This window comes from Trichomycterus rosablanca, chromosome 8 (genome assembly GCF_030014385.1).
Source record: "Trichomycterus rosablanca isolate fTriRos1 chromosome 8, fTriRos1.hap1, whole genome shotgun sequence".
Taxonomy (NCBI): Eukaryota; Metazoa; Chordata; class Actinopteri; order Siluriformes; family Trichomycteridae; genus Trichomycterus; species Trichomycterus rosablanca.
Window position 1 is genome coordinate 30,061,177 of NC_085995.1, and position 20,342 is coordinate 30,081,518.

The following is a 20,342-nucleotide window of genomic DNA, read 5'->3' on the forward strand; positions in this document are numbered from 1 at the left end:
GTGCTGAGAATGATCCAACACCCAAATAATACATGCTCTGTGATGGTCCTGTGGAGGTCCTGACCATTGAAGAACAGGGTGAAAGCAGGCTAAAAAAGTATGCAGAGAAACAGATGGACTACAGTCAGTAATTGTAGAACTACAAAGTGCTTCTATATGGTAAGTGGAGCTGATAAAATGGACAGTGTGTGTAGAAACCAGGAGGTGGTTTTAATGTTATGGCTGATCGGTGTATATACTGTATATTTACATACATAAACAAACAATATATGAGACTAAAGCATTTGCTCTGAACAGCAAATATGTTTACAACGTTTAAAACCAGTTAGCTGCACCAATAAACTTCTTTAGCTCACAGACCAGTAGAGGATCTCTGTGTGTCAGTAGAGGATCTATACAATTCCACTGTACAAACGTTTTTAATCAAAGAGTTTTTACTGTTTCATTGTGTTAATGTAGAGATATTATTTATCCCATATGCCTACAGGGTCTCAAAACACTTAAACAGGACATACAGAGCGGAGTAACACGGCCATTCAGCACACACTCCACCACACAGCAGGACTGCAGTGTGTGCACGGCTTAACAATGTTTAACCTGCTTCATTCACCGCTAAACGTTCTACGATCAAACATTCAACTCAATTAGCCACCCGCTGACCAGAGCTGCTTCATCACCCTCTACACCGTCCCCGTCTCTGTGCTCACTCTACACACAAATAACACAGAGCTACAAATCTGTCAGTTTAAGCAACCGCCTACTAATCAAACCCCCTCACGACCCAAAAGCCCGAGACTACCTTCCCACACAGGCCTCCCCATACAGACACAAAGAATGCTAATGAAATCAATAAATGCTCATAATCATTTGTCACTGCAAGGATCTGTCAGGTCGCTAACCCTAAAAGACACTTAAAGTATGGGCGCTTGGGAGGTGCAGTGGCCTATTCAGGGTTTGAATCTCAGCGGTGCTATCTGCCGAGCAAAGCACTTAAAAGTAATGATGTTCCTTACATTAACATGAGTAAGCAAGTAAACATAAACACCTTGCTAACTGTTCCATTGTCTCACATTGTGTTTAAAATTAAATTAAAGCTGATAATTACAACTCTGCTTGTTCCTACTTGTGTTACATTGATATTATTGAAAGCAGGGGCTTTAAAACGTTAGTTTTATTCGTCTCCATGAGTTCACCCAGCCAATTCGCCATCATTTGATCAACAGGTTAACATGGACTCCAGTAATTTGCTAATTGGAAAACCTAGCAGCTGAAATGTAGTTAGCAATCCCGTTAGTTTTAGAAGCATTTCTACATGTACGGAAGCAGCTTTTTTGGTAGTAAGTGTGTAGCACCATGCAATCGGCGTCCCAAATCACACAGTACAGCAGGTCAGCATTTATGATTTTAAGCAACTTTTAAGCATAATTTACTGTCAGATCTCAGACCTGTCCTTTACTGTACACCCCACCCTCTTACTGTTTTTTCCTCTCAGTAAACAGATTCCTGGTTTTCTGTCTCCCTCCCTGCGTGAGGGCAGGAGTGCGTGCTCTGTCTAATCCGATCTGTCTAATCCGAGTCGGTGCCGGATTGAGCAGGTCTCCACGCCTGTGGAGCCGGGGCGCGCCGTGACACAGCTCTGCACTTAAAGTCTGAAGAGATGACAGCTTCATTAACAGAAGGGACAAACTAACACACACACACACACACACACACACACACACACACACACACACACTCTACAGAGACAAATACACACAGCACAGACATACACACACATACACCACAGAGACATACAAATACATAATACAGAAACCTACACACACACACTTAAACACATGCACTAATACAGGTTAACTGACAGAGCATGTATGGTGAGAAATGGAGACAGCTCTGGTCAGTGCTATCGACCGTTTGGGGTGTCTACACAGACATGATTGGTTCTGACTACGGTAAATATCTGGCATGCGACCAGTGTTTCCACAGAAATCAGATCCACTGCGACTGTCCACCACAACAAATGATTACAATAAAGCATATAAGACAAAAGGTTTACCTTGGTGTTAAAGCCCTGGGCATTCTGGGATGTCTTGTACAATTCTGGGTATTTGAGCATGTTCTCTTTTCTGCAGGAGCGCTCAAAAATGCCCAGTGTTAGAGGTGGCAGAGCTGTAAAGATCTGAAAAATAAAAACACAGAAAAAAATGAAAAATTGTATAACTAGTTATCTTGGTCTAAAATGTATTAACGAATGCACACTCTGCATCACTCTGACGACCCCCCCCCCCCCACACACACACAAGTGGTCATTAAAAGTAGGGGATGTGGTAATTGTGACTTGCTATAAGTGGGGAAACTTGAGCTTGAGACGATGCACACAACAAGTAGATGAAGTTGGTGGCTCAGATTCAGAAAGATTTGATTCTGGAGCTTTTCTCTTACAGAAAAAATGTTTTATGCTAGCTCCAAGCTTCACTCAAGCCTCTCATAATGTGTAGTGAGTTTATGCAATATACAGAAATAAAACATTGAGAAAGGGGCATGTAAGAAATGTTTGATTATGTATTAGGTGGCTATTCCTAATCACAAATTGTGTAAATATTGATTACTGAATATTTTAGATGAAAATTTTGTGATGTCATAAAATCTGTGGTCCTCTGTGGAGTGTTAGAACTTGTGAATTTAAACTTCTGCAAATGTACCGACCAGGCCAGGTGTCACCACAAACACAACTGGCCGTGTCTGAGGGAGGGAAGTTCGGACGGGGTCTGTTTCTGCATCGATTTGTGATCTACGAGACTGGTCCAGGTGTCTGTGTGAATTTAGGGAAGCCACATGGAACTTAGCGTGGCTCTTCGTACGTGATACGGGTCTGTGTGGGAACCTAACACTGCCAGGTGATAAGAAGCGACTGCAGATCTGAGACGGAGAGGGCGTGTGGTGATCCGGCTCTTTTAAATCTTGCAGGTTTAAAGTCCATTGCTGAATGCCAAAAATGTAAATGAGCAGCGGATTCACCATCGAGATGGTCATCAAGATAAACAGTTAGAGTGGGAGATAAGGTGGAAAAATTCAAGAGAAAGACTTTGAAACTTTTAAAGCAGACAAATGGACTCATATCACGGTAGCAAAACGCCGCCCCAAAGCATCTGTACCTGTACTGCCTTTTCACTTATTTATTCAGGAATTTCTGTTCATTTGTCACCCACCTGTACATTACCATCAGAGTTCCAGTGCAACACTAGAAAGTTGATTAATTACACTTGTATAACTTTTTTTTTGAATGATCACATTAACAGAACCCTTTTTATAACAGGTGAAGTAATCTTATTAACTTAGTCTCAGAAAGCTCACTCCTGTGTTTTTCCTGTGTCGGCTTGCCTGCTGCACTTCACTGAGCATGAAGCGTTTTTGGCAGCTTTGTATTTGGATATTCTTGCAGTTTATATCAAAAGTATTTCATTTTAACATCTGCTATAACGTCCGCAGCTCATTAGCAAATCTCCTGTATGGTTTTATCATTTCTGTCTTCTTTATTTAGTCCTGAGGGAGAGATGAAGTATTCTGGAGCACGGAGGGGTGCTGGGGTGAGCCCAGACTCTTTCCCAGCGGCCCAGCTGCAGTATGCTGGCTTTGGGCGTCGGGCCTGAAGGATACGCTCCACTGGAGACTGAGTCAGAGAGACGACGACTTCTATTCAGGGGAGGATTCGGACCGCTGCGTCCAACAGACCCCCTCCGAAGCTGTGGAATTTCTCCTCTTTCAGATAAAGAGCGAATGCGCCGTGCCAAGTGGTTACTGCCTCGCCACACTAGTGAACCATAACAGAGTTGATAGGAGGCGACTTTCAGACTCTCCCCCCTTCATGATTAGAAAGACTATTCAGATGAAGGGCAAGTGATTATAGGAACTAAGTGCAGAGCCAAAAACTTTACCCCTACACAGGGCGCATTCACATGAGAAGCAGCAAAACCGCTTTTGTGGCGGCTGTGCCGCTGTTTCCTATGGAGTGTGGTGGTGCCGTTTATCTTGCCGCTGTGCTTTCCTAAGCGGCGCATACCACGCACTTTTGCCGCGTTGTGCTCTCAATTTTTGTGCTTGTCGCGCTGCTCAAAGTTCACCTGATTAAACTTTCAACCAGTTTGCCGTTGACCTTTTCAAAGTGTCTCCAATGCGACAAACAGTTTGATATGACATGGTAAAAGCGACTCAGGCAGTACGAACAACTTCGAATTTCATTAGTGGAATGAACTTATGAGCAATTAGAAGAGGTTTAGTGTTCCTGTGACGTTCTTTTAATAAATTTAACCAGATTAAGCTTTTTTTTTTTTTTTTTTTTTTTTACAATAAGCATTTTAGACCCTCTCGGAAAAGCTGACTCTCCAAATTTCTCAGAACCCTGAGCTATAACACAAGTACAGTTGTACCTTTAAACTCGACGTCAATTGAGTCTGGGAGTAGTGTCATGTTTTAAAGGTGTTGAGTTTCAAGGTATTTCTTTCCCTAAGAATGCACATGGGAACCTGTTAATGCATTCCATGGTCCCAAGGAACTGCATATATTTTAGGCAAATGTAAAATAATGGGGTTGTTTTGACACTTATTCACTAAACATAACACAAAAAAATATATAAAAACACTGAGATACAATTGAAAACAGTTAAAAATCAATTTAAAGGCCGCTCAGGTGGCGCAGCGGTAAAAGACACGCGCTGCAACCAGAGCTGGATTTCGAAGGAGCGTCGTTTCGAATCCAGCTCTGCCTTCACGGTTGAGGCTGGGCGGCTATGGACAACGATTGGCCTGTTGTCCGGGTGGGGGGCGGGACTTGAGACCGTAGGGGATGCTCTCTCAGGAACGGGGCGGCTGCGCCCTCTGCTGGCTGGTTGGTGGCGCCTGTATGGAGACGGGAGGGGGTGTGGCGGAGTGTGTGATCCTCCGTGCACAGTACTCTGCCACGCTACACTCGTCAAGTGTGGGTGATAAGACGGTCGATTGGCTGTGCACGTTTCGGAGGAGGCGTGGAACGGCCTCGTCAGCCCCAATCAGGAGCAGGAATCCGCACTAATGAGAGGATGATAGATGGGATGAAATTGGACGTGCTAAATAAAAATAAAATAAAAAATAAAATAAAAATAATAATCAATTTACAGATACAATAAAACCTGCACCTAACCTTTACGTCTTTATTGCTTCCTTATGCATCTTAATTAAGAAGATGCTTGATTGGATATCGTATTCCGTTCAGTAAAGGCACATTCACATGAGAAGCGGCAAAATTGCTTTTGCGATGGCTGTGTCGTTATTTCCTATGGATTGTAGAGGTGCACAAAGCTTAACGTGACTTATTGTACTAAAACAAAGAGCGAGGAATTTTTATTAGTGAAGAGAACTTATGAGTAGTAATAATTAAGGTTTAGTGCTTCTATGTCATTCTTTTAATACATCACATTAAGCTTTTTTTTTTATGATAAGCGTTTTAGACTCGGCAAAGCTGATTCTCACAATTTCTCAGCACCCCGAGCTATGACACAAGTGAGGGAAATACAGCTGAACACAGATACATGTGGAGCTTTCAGAGTGAATCTGACAGTTATTCCACACAAATGCAGATTCGTCTCATATTCACACTTTGATGGCGTTTTACTGCACCGCTAAAGCCGAGCGCTGAACAAAGCGGCAGATTGCGCCAAAACTCGTGGTGAGCGAAGACCAAAATGCTTCTCGTGTGAATGTGCCCTTACACTGCAGGAAATTCACGGTGCAAAAAAATGACCTTAATTCATTTCTCATGTTCTTAGGACTGGACCTTGTTGCACCCCGCAGTCAGCAAAACTGCTTCTATACAGCCCTGCATGTGTGTGTGTGTGTGTGTGCGTGCACATGTGTGTCTGAATTCTACCTGCTCTTTTATCATCCACCGCTGAGCGCTTTAAAGCAGCTCTTTCGGGGCATGAGTGGCTGTTGTTCTAGCACATTCAGGACATAGTTCGGGGCACAGGGGGAATATGGACTTGACAAGGGCTCATAAATAAGAGGGAGATTTTCAGGATGTCGATGGCACAGGCCTGCAGTAAAGGAGCCGCTAGGGCTGCCATGGCTAATGAGTTTCTTGGCCCAGCGTGACAGGGGTGACGTTTTAACACATTCTCTCTCACAGTAAATTATTAAAGCACACTTACCACGTTATACAGGCCGATGCACCAACGCTCGAAAAGAATCTGACCAGAGAAGCCGTTCACAAAGGCAAACCAGATCTGAAAAACAGAGCAGAGAAATTTTTTTAAATGACAGAATTACAATTAAGAGTCCGTTACAAAACCTTAACCCTTATGCACATATGTATTGAAGATGTGTTCATAAATCAGCTACTTGACTTGTAATAATGTTGCAAAATTTGCCAATTATTTTGCCTGATATACATCAAGCTTATAGCTACCCATCAAAATATAAAATGCATCAAAGTTTCCTATCAGCAAGGCACACGGTTGCAATCTACTAATCTCCCCAAATAAAACACAGAATTATCATTCTAAACATTTCTGCAAAGCTAAATTTCACTTTAAATGAAGTCTTTATCAGTTGAATGATGCAGCAAATTAACAAAAATAAATAAATAATATTCTATTTCAAAATAGCAGCAGATTCTGTCTTTCTACCATCACAATTATTCATACCCCACATAATATCACAGATCTTAAAACTATTGCTAGCCTGTATGATTTAAAGTTGGGTTACAACATGATTAAACCATTAGAAACCCAATACCAACCCAAATTTGCTTCATTCAGCCATGATTAAAGTCTTCAAGGTGTGTTGCAATCATCGTGAAAACTAAGCTGCTGTCCCAAAAGCTGAGAGAGGAGATCATTTCAATGCACCAAAAGGACAATTAGGATATTAAGATTACTTCACTTTCAATAGCTTGAACACTCTTACAGACACATTTGAAAGTTCCAAACCTGCCTTAGCAATCTCATCACACTTCAGCGCAACACTTATTCCCCCCATTCTAGGGGTAATTTCAATCAGCCAATGCTTAGGTTCACACAGGTCCAAAACTTAATTTGTTTGATTATTCTGCGAGAGGTTTAGTCACTGATGAATGGCCAGTTAGCTGTGTAAGCAAATCAATCTTACACATAAAATGTGCAAAGACAGCTGATCAGCACAGTAAAATATTATATATTTAGTATTTATAATTTATATAAATACATACATAATCGGTAAATCACTAAACATTTATAGAATTAAATAAACTCAGGTCTGTGTAGATGATAGCAGCGTTGTGCTAAAGTAATAGACAGTTGCATCTACTTATAGTTGCTTTCCAGCATAAAACGTTGGCCGTCATCATGGTGAGACGTTGGTTAGGTCATTTTCGTAAGCTGCAGTGTGTGTGTTTGTGTGTGGGGTGTAAGATTGTAAGGAGATGCAGTACATGAGACAGAGAAATGGGAGGTTAGATGACCCTTGCGCCCAGTACTCCTCCACACTCTCCATCACTGATAGCGGAGGACAATGGCTTAGTCTGAGATTATCATCAAAGAAGCAGACGTGGACTGTGCAGAGCTGTGTGTGTGCCAAGCATCCCAACATCAAGAGAACTTCCCAAATTACTATCAGACATGCGATGAGAATACTCCGGAGAATACTAGCAAGATTACAGCACTGGAAGCTACTTTGCTATAAGTCTAGCACAGGGAGAGTCACACCAATCTCTGTGTTCCTCTAGTTCTGTACAGGCACCTCAGGCTACTAACCAGGGTCCTTACACAGCGTCGGTCTTTTCCCACCCAGCAGACTAGTGAAAGAGTGAGCCAATTTTGTCTGCTGCCGGCACTGCCAATTGTGCCTACGAAGGGGCACCCAGTCGACTGGTACTAGAGCTGAGAATCAAATCAGAAGTTCAGAATCCCAGTGCTAGTGCACTAGTGGAAAATCCCACTGCTCCACCTGGGTGCCTGCATAAACTTTATTGTACGTTACCAGGGATACTTTAATATTTTCTAATATATGCTTATAAAATTAGGATTTTAACCACAACCACTGATCTGATCAAGGAGAGCTAGATCACCACATGCCACCTTTGACACATGTCCAATCTGCGTCGCTTCTTATCACCTACCAATGTTTAATTCCTACACAAGAGCCATATTGATTATGAAGTTTGTTTGTTTATCAGGATTTTAACGTCATGTTTTACACTTTGGTTACATTCATGACAGAAACAGTAGTTACTCATTACAAAAGGTTCATCAGTTTACAAGATTATATTAAACACAGTCATGGACAATTTTGCATCTCCAATTCACCTCACTTGCATGTCTTTGGACTGTGGGAGGAAACCGGAGCACTCGAAGGAAACCCATGCAGACACTGGGAGAACATGCAAACTCCACACAGAAAGGACCCGGACCGCCCCACCTGGGGATCAAACCCAGGACTTTCCTGCTGTAAGGCGACAGTGCTACCCACTTAGCCACCATGCCACCCTTGATTATGAAGAGCCAAGCTAGGCTACATGTGACTCCCTTCACCACTCACACAGACACCTGAACAAGTCCTGCAGATCGCATATAGCAGCGGCAGCTGGAAGAGACCCTGTTCAACCTTCCCTCCCTGTGAAACACGGTCCACTGTGTTTGTGTGGACTCTCGGCCTGGTCGTTTGCTTCTGTACCAGCTACAATTGCACGTGTGAGCAATCAAAATCCTGAATCTTGATGAGGTCAAAATTTATGAGTTTGACCACTCTGCAGCAATGTGCTAGTGTGTTAAACCACTGTGCCACCAGAACACCCCACGTATGCACAGCTAGCCTGATGGGGGGTAATTGATTTTTAATGATCATGCACAAGGAAAGAAGCTACAAAAACAGAAATTATTTCCAAAATCTCAGCCGACTTCTGAAATAGAAACTGAAAACTGAATTGAATCTGAAGTTATTCAAAAGTGATTTATCTATAAATAATGATATAAAAAACCTGCACAACAAAAATCACATGAATAACTAAACTAAATTACAAACGGACTTTGAAATGTGTAGAGGGCAATACGGCAGTAATGTCATGATGTAATAGTGGTGATATTTTTGGGTTATTTTTAAACAGATGCTTCATTCCAGGATTTACTTTTTCAGCTCAATGACATCAAGCACACGTTCACTTCCTATGCGGTGCGTGTAAAATGAGGCAGGCGTCTCCACTGCTTCAGCTCTCCCACGTCAGAACGACACTGATGTGGACGCTGCATGCCAATAGGCTGTTTGTATGTGAGGCGCAGCTACTGAACAGACATCAGGGTTGGCGTGTAGGCCAGAACCATGCAGACATTTCCTCGCTTCATTTAGCTCTATTATGAAAGCATGAGTAGCTACAAACTCTCGATTTGAACAGAACCCTTGAATGAGGCCCACGAAAGAAACACCCACCTACCAGCCTAGCAGACTGGATGCGTGAAAACGTTCCCAAAACAGACGCCTGTCGCCCCTCCTTTTCACACCCTCAGGGCGAAAGAGGGAGCGAACCCCTGAACGCCGCCCACCCGTTCCGGCTCCCACTCGGCTCTCCATCAGGTGCATTCTAGCGTGATATTGTTTTTAAAAGCTGGCTGCAGATCCTCAGTCTCTTGTTCTCTTTTCTCTCTCTCTCTCTCTCACACACACACACATTTTGCTAAAGCCTAAACACATTTTGAATCTCAAAAGTCTCTCAGTTTTAAACACCTATGAGAAAAACTAAGACGGGATTCTAACAGACTCTCCCACACGTCACGCTAAGGACCACAGTTAAAGACCCCGATCCTGATCCTGATCCAGCGCAAGAGTCCTCCTCTTTCATCTGAATTCAACAGATCCAGGCTAACCGGGGAACCCGCACCTCATTGTTGTGCTAAATAAAAACCTCTCTATTCATAGGTGGTGGTTAAATGCATTTTTGTGAGCGAGTGTTTTGGCCTGCTGCACTCCCGCTCTTGCCGGGGATTCTCCAGAGAAGCACGCATTCATTTGCTCATTAAAGCTTCAGCCCTTTCCCTCGCCGTTTCTCTTTTTTTCTTCTCTGCTCATTCAGCAGAGCTCAGTGAAGGGGTGTGGTTGGCCTTTCCCCCACCGCACATTCTGAAAAAGCCTGTGGTCCCTGTGTGCGTGTGTGTGTTTTCAAATGGACACTGGTCAGATGGACTCCCAGGGTATCTCTCAGCAATTCAAAAATGCAGCGATTCCAAAGTCAGTGCCGTGTAAAAAGCTTACTGGAAATGACTGAAGAGTTTTAACTTCATTACTGGAACACTACACACCAATGGGAGCACCGAAAAATTGTTTTCATGGCTAATTTCATTTCAGATTTTTATCCCAGCAAAGCCTATTACAACTACAACATTTAAGCTGACAGTTCTCATACAAAGCCATGTGATTAACATTTTTTTTTACTGTTGTCAATGTTATCTTATTGTTAAATACACAATTTTATAAAAGTATAATATAAACAATATAAAAATAAACTTGTGATTGAAATATACAGTTAACAAAATGAAAAATTTTATATCAAGGTTAACAACAAAATAGTTTATAGCTTCAGGGCCTTAACCAACAAAGATTACATATATAAAGGCACATCGGGGCACTCGGGTGGCACAGCGGTCTATTATACTAGCCCACTACTGTTGACATCCGAGTCTGAATCTCAGTGGTGCTATCGACAGGCCGGGCGTCTACACAAACGTGAATGGTTTTATCTGCTGGGGTTGGCTGTAATCTTGCAAAAGACTGGCACCCTGTTCAGGGTATTTCTGCCTTGCACTCAGTGTTTCCTGGTAGAACCGGACCCACTGTGACACCAACCAGGCTTAAATGGTTGATGAAAATGAAATGAATGGCCAAATAATGTATTATTAATTACTTCATTAGTATATTTCAAACCTGCTTTTTTCCATTGTAAAAGCAAATAGATGCATTACCTTCTCCAAATATTATATATAACAATATATGATTAGTTTAATTTGCAATCAGGTTATTAAGTAATATTTGTCATGCCTAGCAAATGTCTCCTTTTGTCCTTTGTAGGCTAAAAGTACAAATACATCAAACCAGCTGTTGTCATGAAATAATAATTAGTTTTTAAATTTGTAGATCCTCATTTATATTTAAATGACACAATAAGTTTGACAGACACATTGTCTGTGTCTGAGGATCTGAAGACTGATGTGACAGAGACTCCTATAATCTGATTGAGGCACTGGCACAAGCGGCAGAAGAACACGCAGTGCCTTGCCAGGTCCTGTGAATGTGTTAAAACTTGCTATAAGAACCTGCCACTGACGTGTGTTGGAGGGAGTGTGTGTGCAAGTCTAAAACACCTCATTTATACACAAGTGCTGGTACTCCACTTATTCACATGCTGATAAATGTATCAGTCAGTATCAGCAAATCACTAAGCATTACACCCTGAATTAATGTTAATTAGAATAGCATTAATGCTACCTGACTTGTACTAGACTTCAAGAGAACAGGAATAGCTGAGTGCCCCCTAGGTAACACAGTTTATATATGGTCATTCTAAAACGTCGTAAATTCATATGAAGGGTAAAAAATGAAAGAGTACAGGCAGCTTAAAAAAGAAAAATAACAGTAATACGATCATAATGTTCAGAAAACTTTTTTTGGGGGTCGGTGTGGCATCCTGTCTGGGGCATGTTACTGGATTGCCTTAAACTGAAGATCCACCGTGACCCTGACCAGGATAAAGAGGTGGTAAAACAAGAAAATGAAGTAAAATGAAATGACCGACAATCTATCAAACAATAATATGTTTGAAAGATGAAGTAAACCATTTAAATCTTTGAAAAACACCACAGACAAAAAACTCGGCTTCAAAAATTCTCTAAATATTTTAAATACACTAAAAAAAGCACACACTTAACTAAAAATAGTATTAAAACCAAACCAATGTTTCTTGGCTGGTCAGGTAAAAGACTTTAAAAGAAAAACTATGTAAAATAGAGGAATTTGTCCTGTCCACCCCTGCACTCTTTCCCAGTGTGTTTAAAATGCAGACGGAGCCCTCTGCCTTTCTCCTGAACATAAAGCGCCTTACAGAAGAAAGCATCTCAACCAGGCGAGACTGAAGAAAGGGGGGCGGGTGAGGAATTAGACTTGGAGTTCTGAGAGCTGACCACTAAAGTCAACCATTTATATTTCAGGCATTTAGCGGGTGCTTTTATCCAAAGTGACTTACAGTTGTGACTGATACAATGGAAGCAACTGAGGGTTAAGGGTCTTGCTCAGGGGCCCAACAGTGGCAACTTGGTGGGGATTAACTTGGGCTTAAACCAATACCTTCACCACTGAGCTACCACTGCACCAAAAATTCATGTTTTGGCATGGACGAAAAATTACAGCTGGTGGCTTCTCTGTGCCCATATATATAGAGCTAGTTTGTTAGGGGTTTCCTTTTTGCACGGCAGCCTTTTTTCCAACAGTTTCTCATTGATTGCAGCTCTGTTATAGACAATCTAAGACAAATTTCCTTCTCAGCATAAGGGGGCAGTAAGATTTTCTCCCAAACTGCTTTATGTATTTTTTGATGGGTGCAGCCAAATTGACCCTATTTATATAGAAACACGTCCTAACAAACAAGACCAGTGTGAGATGATGAAAGCATAAATCTAGACCCTGAACAACAGAAAAGCTCTAAAGATCTTTTATACATCATACACTTAAAAGCCCTGCCCATTACATTAAAGTAAACATCATGTGTTGTGATGTTTTGGTACCCATAGTAACACAACACTGATTTCAATTCACACTTCCATTCTCATTCCTGTTCCTCCAGGTTAAAGCATAGAAAATACAAAGAAAAAAACATGCACGCAAAGGTAAACCTATTAGTACAACAAGTGTATCCCATTGGACGCCCCCTGGGAAGCGAATGTTTCGGATGTCAGGCCTTTACAAAGCGGGGGTGTTTGATACAGCAGGAGACAGAGAAAGCGAGCAGCCAGCCTCTATTATAATGACAAACCCCCCGCAGCAGGCCAGAGGATTCATTTCCCAGCCACAACAATAGGCCTGCTGAGAAGTGCATCAGAAAGTGAAGAATGCTGGACTCTCTGATCACCTGCAGCTTTAAAAGAGGCTCAAAAACATGAGAAATATTCTGATTGGACAGCTGTTGAAGTTGCACGGAATACGACACAACGCTAGAGGAAAATGACAGAACCACTTGATGTATGGGAAAATGTGTAATGTGATCACAGTGATCTTTGTTTGTGTGGGAGAAAGGGTTATGACCTGGAACTAAATCAGAAACAACAGCACATTTAGTGCCCTACATGTCCTAAAATATTAGCATACAAAATATGTAGATGTCAGATTTATATAATGCATTATACCATAACGTTTCAGAGTTATAATGCCTCTAATGCCAGTACATCGCAGGGCTTTGGCCATTCCCTTACCCCTTAGACCATCACGTCTGGGTAGACACCTGGCCATCCGATAGCGCTGCTGAGATCAGGGTTCTAACGTAATAGACTACTGAGCCACTGAAGCGTCCAAGAAATGTCACTTAAGGATAGAGGTAAATAAACAAAAAGTTTAAGGTAAAAAACATCACAAACATAAGGAAACTATATAGAAAAAAATATTGCTCAGAATTCCACTCTCTCTTAGCAATCAATTTTAAACAGTTATCAAGAAGCCTGATTTATTTCCCTTTTTATAGCAGCCATGATCACAAATGGACCTTTCCAAGATTTACTAAGGCATGGCAGAAATGGAGAAGGAGAGAGTTCAGAGGTCAAGTGACAGAAAAGCAAGATGGCTGAAAATAAGATGGATTGTTTAAGGATTAACGTTTTTTCGTTTATGCCGTGAAACAAAGTGTCTTTTTGAACTGAGATTGATGGGTTGTTTGAACCTAACCGAACTGAAAAGCTACATGTGATATGATGCCAGGCAGTGGGGTGGCCGAGATGTTTCAGCCCAGAGTTTAGAGTCCAACATCAACTTCATTTTAAAAGAAATTAAAATCTATTTATCATACATTATGTAGGTAAAACTATGTGCACTTTATATCGTTTTGTGTACGAGCCTCTGTTCAGTGGAGTCCCAGCAAGCAGTTCTAGTTGGACCCTGAATGTATTTAAGAAAAAGTAAAAGGTCTGAGAAGAGCTTGTCCAGAAACACAAAATGTAAAGTCCATTTTTCTTTCAGAAACGTCCAGTGCTCCTGCTCAAAGTCTGATTGTGCTGAAAGGCTGCGTGTGTACGGTTCCAGATCAAACCGTTCCAGCACGATTGCTGATAAAGCTGCTGCTGATAGCACTTCCTTCACCTGTCAAGTCACTCCTGGTCAAGCCTATGAAGCCACTATCAGTACCGGCTCTGCAGAGCGTCAAACGCCATGAATGATGGATAACCTGTGAGCCTCACGCCCTCAAAGAGTCTCATTTCAACTAATTCCCCCAAAGCTCTTCTCCACCAGCAGCAACATGGTAAAGCTAAACCCATTTTAAGATCTTTTATATGGCAGAAATTATACTTAAATGTTTGAACAATTAAGCAATAACTGATAATAGATAATTCAACTAGTCACACACATAGACTATCTGATGGAAAACTATATCTGGATATAAACAAAAAAGCTTGTAATAAGACATTGCTACTCTCTATTCTTGCAAACTGCATGCAATGTCTCATTTCCTATGCATTTCTGAATTGATACACATACACTATATGGTCAAAAGTATTTGGACACCTGACCATGATCTTGTCAGACATCTTTGTGATCACAACAGCCACTTTTCTGAGAAGGCTTCTCACTGAGAAATATTTCTCTAGGAATTCGTTTCCATTCATTCAAAGGAGCATTTGTATGGCTGGGCATTGATGTTGGTCAAAAAATCCTCAACTATTGTTACGGTTCATTCCAAAGCTGTTCAGTGGACTGAGCTTTGGGCTGTTTCTATTAACCAAGCTTTTCTTCATGTCCTTATAGAACTTGCTTTGTGCACTAGGAGACCGTCATGCGGGAACAGGAAAGAGGCTTTCCTAAACGGTTGCTGCCAAATCGGAAGCATATCATTTAATTTTATATAATCAATTTATTCCACATGTTAGCAATTGTGGATGAAACACAAATTTAAAAAAATTAGAGGGGGGTGTCCTGATCCTTTTGGTCATATAGGGTCTGTTTGAAAACCTATTGAGCTGCCTTGCTGTCTAAGTAGAGAGGATTCTAATAAGACAACCTTATAAGGCTGATTATTCAGACGCACTACTTAGACAGTGATTGCGGTGATTGTCACTGACAAGCCCAATTTGCAAATAAGTGTCACTTGTACATCTTTATACAAATTAAAAATCAATGAGATTTATGTGCATACTCTGTTCCTTGCTCTGCATTCATCCACCATATATGTAATTTTTTTGTAAGAAAAAATTGTGCTGCACTGAATGCTGGGATTGCCTTCACTGCTAAGGAAGCATAGATGCTCCCTCGTCCAGTCAGATGATAACTTCAAAATAAGGCACCTTAAAAGGCAGCATTTTAAGGTATCTAAGAATTTGGACAGGCTTCTTCTCGGGAGTGTGCATAGGATGATTTAACTGTAGAGAGCGTACTAGGTTAAGTATGTGTATCAGGATATAAATCCAATAAACGATAACCATGCCGACTTTGAAAGCAGGTTAGCGTCAAATGCATGATGACTGAATGGGGGTGAGTGAACGACGTGTCTTCACAGCATAAACTATCTCAGTAGATCATTCAAAAAACATACCAATCCTTGTACGTGGTAAAAACAACTGTATGTGTACTTACTGACTGACTATTATAGACCCAAAGTTCAGTGTGTTGCAGTACAGTACACTTAGTGCTCAAAGTGGGCAGGTATTCGACGGTAAGCAGTACCACCATTTCTACGTTCCACTCTTTGGCATACCGTGACTTTTCCCCAAGCTGCCGGTACGCTTTTCTTGTACCTCCATTTCAAGTTCTGGGCGGCTCATAATGACCGTATATAAACTGCATTACCCAGGGGGCACTACGTGACGCTTGCCTGTTCCCACTCTCTCAAGTCTAATAGGCTTACAAGACAAGTAACAATTTGCTGATACCAGTTGATGCACACCAACTTGTAAATAAGGGGTACTGTGACTTGTACTCCACTTGAAAGAGTTAATATACTGACATTTATTATTGCCAGTGAACATCGTGGTGTGTCCTGCATTTCCTATTTAGGCCTTTCTTACCTCGATAATGTACAGCACAATGTTCTTGTAGAAGCAGTACAAGATGCACTTAGCGACGCGGTTGTAGTTCCACGCACCATGGACCAACAAGAGATTCTTCAGGTACTTAAACTGTGAGGAATAAAAAGAGAGAGAGAGAGAGGAATTTATGATTAGGACGAGTACTGCAAGTGTAACATTGCATCTTTTAACCAGACTCCAGTGATGTGCCTGAAGACAGAGGGAGTAATCGCAAGTTCCTGCTTTGGAAATAAAAAAATCTTATAAATATTTGTTTGTAGGAAGATGGGGATTACAGGGAGGACAGCACTGCGCCGTCTTAGGCATTCCAAAGCTTTTCGGGCCCCGTGAGATTCGCTCAGGCTACATTTAGGATGAGGTGTTGAAAAGCAGTGCAAGAGAGAATGGTTTTGTTGCTCCCACAGGGTGAACTGATGATTCCCATGTTTCTTTGCAGAGATGTAATGGTTTATATTTTTAATCACAGTAAACGCATGAAAAATTATCATCATCATTGAGCAACAGCAACTCTTAGAAAGTATCTTAAATCTTATTTAAATTAAACACCGTCTGATGGTTATTCAACTCACTGTTCTTGTAATTTGGTACATTAGTTTCACTTTGTCTAATGTGTTCTCACCCTTGATTTAAAAGCTTGACTCCATACCCAGTACAAGTTTTGGGCTTGGAGAAAAGCATCATCATAACTGCTTTCTGTTCAGACCGATAATTTTTTTTAAAAAGCAGGTTCGTGCATTCAGGTGGTGTAACGGTAAAAGCCCAACAGTATTGAGATCTCAAGCTATCAGCCAGCCTTCATAGACACAGTTGATTGGCTGTGAGTCTGTAGGAGATGGACAATGGCTGAAACAGGGATTTATTCGAAATTGCCTCCTACATACTGTATAGTGCATACTGCACTTAGTATATACTGTCAGGGTTCCTTGTTGCTGGTCTAAGTGCAGTCTCTGCTGACTGGTCGAGGCAGTTCTTTAATCCAGTACAACTGGTGCAGTAAACACTGGGTGAATTGAGCAAACAGAGTGTTTGGTTAAAGCCTGCAGCAGTAGGGTCGGATGTATAAAGGAAGGGAAAATATGGCTTAAGGCGCAGAGCCTGGCCAGTCTCTGAAACTCTGAGAAAAGGACTGTTGACAGACACAGTGCAGCAGATTATGCAAGCACACTCCTGAACCTGAATTCTGCTGATTTTCATACAGCAGAAAAAGAGGAATGATGTTATTTTCCATCGTAATGAAGACTGATGTAAAACCAGCTGTCCTTAAACAAATGAAATATCCAATCTAAAGTTTAAAGACATTAATATTTATTATTGATCTGTAATATTTAATGACTTATTGACCTTTCTGGGTTTTTTATAAGGTGGTTGTTTTATTCACTTTAGTTAACAGTTTCTGGTTTCCGACGTTACCCAGCTTAACCTTGGCATGGACATAGATGCTGCCTAGGCATGTTTTTAATTCATAAACAAAGAAAAGGCTTTAAACAGCAAACGTATATCAGCTGCTTATTCAAGGCAGAACTGTTTTAGGTTTTTGGCTTCCATCTAGCCACTCAAGAGAAATTTCCTCTCAGCGAAAGGTAACTCTTTTTACCTTTTTTAAAATAAGGTAGGGACGAAAATCCAAACTGACAAACCCTGTACCATTCAAGAGGTGCAGTTAAAATTAGCTCTATTTAAATGCACACACACAAGTCACCAGTTATAGCCATTCAAATACCTAACTGAAACATGATGCTGTTGAGTGTCTGTAAACGTTTGACTTTAGCCGTATTAATGTTTACATTCTAATCAGCTTTCACAAGAACAGCTAATTTACAAAAAAAACCTTGTTAGCCAGATTTTCTAATCATTTATTGTAGCCCAACAATATGTTTATTTAAAACTCACTGAGTTTCCAGCTTGAGCACAGAATTCTCAGGAGCTATAATCACGTATAGCTATTGACTATTATACACTGATCAGCCATAACATTAAAACCACCTTCTTGTTTCTACACTCACTGTCCATTTTATCAGCTCCACTTATCATATAGAAGCACTTTGTAGTTCTACAATTACTGACTGTAGTCCATCTGTTTCTCTGCATAAGTTTTTTTTACCCTGCTTTCACCCTGTTCTTCAATGGTCAGGACCCCCACAGGACCACCACAAAGCAGGACTGCAGTGACAATGATATGGTGGTGGTGTGTCAGTGTGTGTTGTGCTGGTATGAGTGGATCAGACACAGCAGCGCTGCTGGAGTTGTTAAATACCGTGTCCACTCACTGTCCACTCTATTAGACACTCCTACCTAGTTGGTCCACCTTGTAGATGTAAAGTCAGAGACGATCACTCATCTATTGCTGCTGTTTGAGTTGGTCATCTTCTAGACCTTCATCAGTGGTCACAGGATGCTGCCCACGGGGCACTGTTGGCTGGATGTTTTTGGTTGGTGGACTATTCTCAATCCAGAAGTGACAGTAAGGTATTTAAAAACTCCATTAGCACTGCTGTGTCTGATCCACTCATACCAGCACAACACACACTAACACACCACCACCATGTCAGTGTCACTGCAGAGAATGATCCACCACCTAAATAATACCTGCTCTGTAGTGGTCCTGGGAGAGTCCTGACCATTGAAGAACAGCATGAAAGGGGGCTAACAAAGCATGCAGAGAAACAGATGGACTACAGTTAGTAAATGTAGAACTACAAAGTGCTCCTATATGGTAAGTGGAGCTGATAAAATGGACAATGTATGCAGAAACAAGGAGGTGGTTTTAATGTTTTGGCTGATCGGTGTAGATATTAAAAGCAGTTTAAACTGCCTCATATTGGCCAATGTGATGTGGTGTATTTGTGCATCCTATTTTTAGAGGCTGTGTTTTATCACATTGCATAGCAGACATACAGATTTTGAGTGGCATGAAGACATCAGCCATCAAAATTGTTGTTGTTTTCTGTCCATTATATAACCACGTCCAAAACAAAAACAACAGAAAAAGAAAGTGGGTGGATAAAAGGAATCAACTGCTGCTACATGCGTTACAAAGACTAGATTGTATCATAAATGTATCACATTATAAAATGTAGTTAAAGCTGTTAAACCCCAAGGCACGTGTCTAATCTGTATCCGCTTCTTAACACCTGCCAGAGTTGGGTTCCCACACAGAGCCGTGTCGCGCATGGAGAGCCACACAAGGCTTTGTGTGACTCCACAGCACTCGCCAGGATCAGTCGAACTTTCCTTCCTGAAAACACGGTCAGTTGTGTTTGTGTGTGGATGGCCGGCCAGGACGATGACTCTACTGGGGTTTGAACATTAGACTGCTGTGCCACCCGAGAGCTCTTTCGGCACACTTAACAGTATATTTCATTTCTCTCTATAAACAAACCTGGTACAGAAAACATGTACTGGAAATGTGAGGAGATAGCTTTTCAACCCTTTGAAACTAGAAGCTTGGACCAGTACTTGATACCTACATGCCACAAGCGACTGCAACTAAAGACCATTTACACTCATTCAAAAAATACGTCCCCACAGCCAAGGTTAGAAAGTGAAAAATCTGTTTAAAATAACAGTCAGAATGAGGTCATCCAGAGGATTACTATTATTTTTTATGAGATATAGGGGCTCTCTCAGGAGTGGTTCTGGTCCACCAAGCAGTCAATGTATCATGAAGAATCCATAGAAAGATCAAATGATTTTTCTGATCCGCTCTTCATTCTTTTTGCTCGTGTTGAGTGAGGACTGTGGTGCCGCAGAGGTAAAGTGGGAAGTCGTGTGATACACAGATTTCTTGAACAGACCATCCAAAGCATGGGGCGCTCTGATAAACGCTAATGTAATGAGACAGGATTTTAGTAAGTGAATAAACTATGGACTGAATCATGGTGTTGACAGGTAGATAGCGTTGATAAATGAGACGTTGTACTTTTCTTACAAGCACAACGCTGCTGGTGCAACTTTAGACCTTAACTGTGTATTAGAACCCAGTGTGATTAATTAGGTTTACATAAGAGAAAAGTGATTTATTAAACACACAGGGAAGATTTAGATAAAGAAACAGCAGAGTGTAAACTGACCT

General features: G+C 41.3%; 1 protein-coding gene across 4 annotated transcripts in view; it reads right to left on the reverse strand.

Annotated features, from left to right (window-relative positions):
• atp8a1 (ATPase phospholipid transporting 8A1) overlaps positions 1-20,342 on the reverse strand; it is a 164,516-nt gene that overhangs the window by 20,762 nt on the left and 123,412 nt on the right. For all 4 annotated transcript variants that reach the window (XM_063000680.1, XM_063000679.1, XM_063000681.1 and 1 more), the window contains 3 exons: positions 16,250-16,360; positions 6,179-6,253; positions 2,054-2,176 (listed from right to left, as the gene is read on the reverse strand). In XM_063000680.1, the coding sequence (XP_062856750.1) occupies positions 2,054-2,176; positions 6,179-6,253; positions 16,250-16,360 (309 nt within the window). The remainder of the gene's footprint in view (positions 1-2,053; positions 2,177-6,178; positions 6,254-16,249; positions 16,361-20,342) is intronic.